General features: G+C 34.1%; 1 protein-coding gene across 2 annotated transcripts in view; it reads left to right on the top strand.

Annotated features, from left to right (window-relative positions):
* Nucleotides 1–304: 304 nt before the first annotated feature.
* Nucleotides 305–6,000, top strand: part of BMP5 (bone morphogenetic protein 5) — a 54,589-nt gene continuing 48,893 nt past the window's right edge. For both annotated transcript variants that reach the window (XM_066545883.1, XM_066545882.1), the window contains exon 1: nt 305–788. In XM_066545883.1, the coding sequence (XP_066401980.1) occupies nt 305–788 (484 nt within the window). The remainder of the gene's footprint in view (nt 789–6,000) is intronic.

Below are 6,000 nucleotides of genomic sequence, written 5' to 3'. Positions count from 1 at the left end.
ATACTGGTCTTCTGCTCCATAAATGCAGAAAAAACGATAACAACAGTGGAAAATTGGAAGTCTGAATTTCAGCTTTCTTAGAAATAACTGCAACCTGACACATTCCATAATATTTAAACAGGGTGGGGGGAGAGGAATCACCAAAGATGTTACGATGTTACGTTTAGAGATGACATTGACATGAAGAATAGGTAAATTTTGTTTTTCAACTACTGGGAAAGCAGACCTCATAGGAACTCAGAACAAGTAGGAGAAAAGTTGTTGTTTTTTTTTTTTTTTTTCCTTGTTCTTTTTCTTTTCAAAGATGAACCTAACTGCGCTCAAAGCTTTCGTGGGCTTGCTCTGGAATTGCTGGGTTCTGGTGGGTCACGCACAGGGAGGTTTAGGAGACAATCATGTCCATTCGAGTTTTATTTACAGGAGGCTGCGGAACCATGAGAGAAGGGAGATTCAGAGAGAGATTCTCTCTATCCTGGGTTTACCTCACAGACCCAGACCATTTTCACCAGGAAAGCAGGCTTCTTCTGCACCCCTCTTCATGCTGGACCTGTATAATGCCATGACAAATGAAGAGGATTCTGAGGAGCTGGAGTATTCACTAAAGGGATCAATGGCAGGGGAGAGCAGAGGGATACGAAAAGGATACCCTGCCTCTCCAAATGGATATTCGCGGAGAATGCAATTATCTCGCATGACCCCCCTGACCACACAGAATCCTCCCTTAGCCAGCCTGCACGACACCAACTTTCTGAATGATGCTGACATGGTCATGAGCTTTGTCAATTTAGGTATGTGGAAATATTTTTTGTTTTTGCTCTTTCTGACAAACTGTTAGCCTGCTCCTGTGAAGGGCAAACCTCTCGGCCGAACTGTAACCTGTTCTAAAACAGCAGGATTGAGCCCGGGCTGTGGTGCCACCGGTAAAAGAAAAATCATACGGATGGTAAAGTAGCTACATTGTAGGTGGCCATGGAAAAAGATTTTTCTCACTGTTTATATAAAGTCAGTTTCTATAACTTCCCTCTGCTGGCTTCTGTTTTCTTTCTTTCATTGATGTAATGAAAATTCTAGCCTTAGGCCAACTAACTCCTTTTTTTTTAAATCTCTAAAAATCAAACACTTATGCCTATTGCTCAGTTATTTCCCTCAGTGTTTTCCTTAAAGCTTACACATGAACAAACATCAGTTGTTAATATTTTAAAGCCTAGAAAGGTATGAAAAGGGAAAAGTTAAACCATTAAAAAAAATTCTTAGGTTATTTGGTGGGGTTTTTTTTCTGTTGTTAAGAGTCAGAATTTTATTATCTTTTTAGTTGAATGGCTGGATTTTAAATAATCTGTTGCTGTTCCTTTGTTATTTCTATTTAATAACAACAGGCTGTGTTTTATTATACTGCTATGGTGCTCAGAATCTACAATGGTTCTTATTTTCTCTGTCATAAATAAATTAAATGACAAGTAGAGTATTAAACACCAGAAACATGCAAGCAAAGAATGCTTTTGAAAATTATATAAATTCTGATAGAGACCCTGATAAAACTAAATTATATTGGCTTCTGAGTGTAATAAACATGCTTGCCAGTTACATTGTTGGAGAATAAAGCAGTTACAGATTTCTTTACTAAAGCATAACTTAAGTCTCATCTAGAAAGCTGCAAATAATTCAAGAAATCCATTTAGTATTTTTATAAGTATTTGAAATGCTGCAGGACTCATAAATTTGGCTAAAAAAGCCACTTCTCATTGGACCGGAATAGCAAGAGATTTAATTGAAAATGTGAAGTTTCACAATAAGCTGGAACAAATTCTGATGAACTCTTGTTTTCCAGGGTAATACTTTCTGTAGAAACTTTTTAACGGCGACACATGTTCCAAAATACCTTCATTTTATCACACACATTCTGTACTTTTTATGTCTACCAGGTTTTTAGTAAATACTAATACTCCAAATACTAAAATTGTAGTAAAGTAACATTCTATAGTTTATTTTCCATAATAATAAAATCACTTTTCATTTGTTATTTGGCTGACAAGGAGGTGTTCAAGTCTGAGATCTTTTTCCTTATGAGTAACAAATGTCCACACCTCTAAATATATTTGCTTGTTGTTTTTGCTCCGGAAATAGCAGGTTAGGAATGAAATGGAATCTGTTTTTTGAATATGTGTTCCATATCATTAGGAAACAGTTATATATTGCTCATGCATTACTTTTAAATTAACATTGTGTGCCTCGATTTACCCAGAGCATCTGGAGTCAGCTGAATAGTAAATATTATTTAAAATAGTAAAGTTATACAGAAAAATCAGAAATGCTCTTATCCTCAGCATTAGTCAAGGCATTGATCCTGCAAAAATATTCCTTGTGTGTCCTGAGAAGTACCCTCTGTAAATATATCAGGGACCATTCCATCAGCATCCCTGAGGACTATTTACATGGGACCTAGCCTTTGATTTCAGAAATGTCTTTGATTACAATAGGACTTCTTGCAGTGAATGAGTAGAAGTCTTTGAAGTTTCAGAGTCAGATATGTCCTAGGCTGATCCTACTGTGCTTTCCCAGACAAAAACCTTCTCTGGAAGAACTCAGGTTTCCACTGAGAGTCTTACCTTGGGTAGGAATTTTCTAATATTTGTCTTATTTTGTTGGGATGCCAGTGCTGCCTTAAGAAAGTAATTCTGAGAAGCTAAAGCTTATCCTGTGTTTCAAAACTGTGAAAACTGGGACTGAGATGTTGTATTTATCTAGTGATTAATATTAATAGACACCATTAACTTAAAATACTGTGTAAATATCAGGTTTGATTTGGCATCTGTAAAATTAAATTGTGTCTCAGCTCTAAGTTAGTTTAAATCCTAATTCACTTTGAATACCCTTCCATGCAAGTTGGATATTGTGGTATATCACACATTCCATGGTGTAAAATGCATAAAAAATATTGATGACCAATATAGATTAGCTTCAACGTTTTTATTAAACAATCCTATGTTTCAGTATAATTAACATAAAAATGAAATAAATCATGGAAACAAGTAACCATTTTATATGATTTATGCAGTATGAGATTGTGACAGATGAGGGCAAGCTCTTTTAATGGAGAATGGGGAAAAATATGCAGTGATAAGTGAATGCTAATGCTGTACCTTAAAATCAATAAATGCTGATGCAGCAGAGTAATAACTCAAATGGATTTAGAATTGAAGCCCCAGACAACTTGCATCAAATAAATCTGCTCTGAAAATAGTATTCACCATGTTCATACTTGCACATCATTAATTACATAATTTGTAATTATAAAACTCTATTAATCATCATGATATTTTAAATTGAAACTTTTGTGTATAGTTGTACCAGTTATAACAATTTAAGACATATATATTGAAACAAGAAATACGTAGCTGAGAGTTTGGATAGAAATTATTAAGCATAAGAATTGAAAAGACTGAAAAAGATTAAAAAGTAAAGGAAAAATAGACAAAAACAAATAATTTAATATTAAAGAATAAAAAATTAAACTCTTATGCTAACTTTGATTAAAACCCCAACCTGTCAGAGCTGCAAATACCTCACTTTCAAAAACAAATTTAGAAAATAGTTATCAAGGGAACTGCAATCATAATTCTGTCAAGCAACCAGGGAGAAAAATAAGAATACATTTACTTTTCCTGAAGTTAAAATTGTAAACACCTGCTTTTTCTACTGGAATTTCTATCAGAATTTCCATATCTTTCTTTCTTGAAAGATACAACAAGACAGAGACTTTGTCTTGTCTTGTGTTTTGTATAAGACTGTGTGTGTTGGCAACTCGCCATAAATATTGATGAGTGTAACAGAGAAGTTAACTGGGTTTGGTCCAGCAGTCAAAGAATAAATCCTCCACTAAACACACTGGGGTTTTCAAAGATCTGATTCTATCACCTTCAAATTCAGAACTTTGTTTTCCTGACTGGGTGTTTTTTTTATCCTATTATAATATTTTATTGTCTTATTGCAAAACCCCGACTCTTTAGAGTTCTGGCATCTTCTTTTTTGGCTGGTCTCCCAAAATGATATATATAGGATACCCCATTTCCCAGAGAACAGGCAAATAATACTTATGCAGTCCAACTCACTTTTTTGCTCACTCAAAATTTAGTTAGGGAAGGACTTTTTTAAGATAAATGTTAGTGTTCCCACTCTTCACCTCTTACAAAAAGAGGGGGATTGGATAAAATAGATCTACATGGATGAGGCTTGGAAAAACAGCAGCCCTTTTGCAAACTACATTTAAACATTTCAAATACTGATTTTTTCATTATCATCAAAGCGATCATTAAATCCACTATACTTAGGTGTTTCTTCTCAAGCCATTCCAATGGTCTGTATTTTCATTTTTTTACATCACGTCTGTTAATTTTTCTCGTAACAGATTGTTTCATTTGCTAAGCGAGCCTGTTTGCTTTCTTCATATTTTCCTGTTAATTGATATGAACCTTCCATAAAATGGGACATATATATCTGCTTTTGTAGTTTTCTGTTATGTTTTCTTTTTTAGCATATAAAATTAATTTCAAAAACTTGAATGTGAAGATCACAGTAAAATTTGTGACCCCTGATGTACATGTGCTAAGAAGGATACAAAAATTACTGAGATTTTTAAAGTAACCAGCCCACCTCAGAAAGACATTTTTTCTTCTTCACAGACAATGTGAATGATTCCACAATCTTAGAATAATTTTGAAACCGCATGTGCTGTGTTCAGTTCTTAAACCAGACACTGAAATCAATGGAAATTTTGTCTGAGGCAGAGAAGACTGTTCATATTTCTCCAGCTTCTCTATCCCAACTTTGAACACTGTTTTACAGATTATATGCTTCTTTAAAACCTGAATCATTAAGTAAATACATAAATTCAAAAGATTTATAGCCCATTGTGTTCACTGGAGAATGCTAACATGATATAGAACAAATTTTACAGCTACTTTGAGAAACCTATAGTACATCAATCCACACCAAATACCTGTAAAAATATATTTTTGTTACACATGAAAAAGAAAGTATTCCTTACTGCAATTAGACCCTGAGCATACATAGTAGCTCGTTTCTTAAATTAAACTAATTCAGTTTCTACAACCTTCCACTCACAGCTAACATATCATCAGCGAGGAATATGGAGTGCTAAGCTATAAAATGCCAGGAGCTGAGGAAGGGGTTTGAAGGATACATGCAAAAAGGCCTCAGGATCATTAACTTCTCTCCTAAAGCTCAGGAATGAGCACACTTTCTTTCTTTTCCATAGGATTTCAGATGCTGCTGTCTTAATTTTAACCGTACATGAATTTCTTTGGCTGTGGTACAGTTTTAGTGTATAAAGCCAGGCTTCTAATGAAAATATTGACACAGCCTTAGCTGAAGTGATGGAAAGAGCACTATTATCTTGCCTTGAACAGAGGGATGCTATTGCAGAGATAAAGCTTGTTAAATTACAAATAGACCCCATGTCTTTAATTGTGGAATTGGATCAATACTGAGAAAAAATGAGAAAACGTCTGTGAAGCTTTTATTCAATGGCAACCCCAAGTCAATAAGGTGTTATTTTTCACTGTTTTACATAACATTTAGAGCAAATTGGATCAAGGAGGTCTCACTTAATTTTCATTCGAAGTAGACATCACTTGACATCTCAAAATTCTAAGACTTTTTTTTCCCTTTATTAAATTTTTATCATCCAGTGAGTGAACGGAATGAATTTCATGTGACCTAGTACAGTCAGGCATTAAAAATAACTATGAATTATGAAATAATTTTCTATGATCAAATTAAATATTAAGACAACTCTTTGTAAAATACTTTTTTTGTTTCTAGAACAAAAGGACTTTACTCACAGGATGACATGAGCTAAAAATCCTCATCCAATACTTACAATTCATTATAGTTTTAACCAATTTTTGTGCAGTGGCAGAACAGGTTTTTGGAGATTGCTTTTAATTTTTAGAAAGAAATATCCTCCATATCCCTTTTCTG

This window comes from Molothrus aeneus, chromosome 3, assembly GCF_037042795.1.
Source record: "Molothrus aeneus isolate 106 chromosome 3, BPBGC_Maene_1.0, whole genome shotgun sequence".
Classification (NCBI taxonomy): Eukaryota; Metazoa; Chordata; class Aves; order Passeriformes; family Icteridae; genus Molothrus; species Molothrus aeneus.
This window is presented reverse-complemented; position numbering and strand designations above follow the sequence as displayed.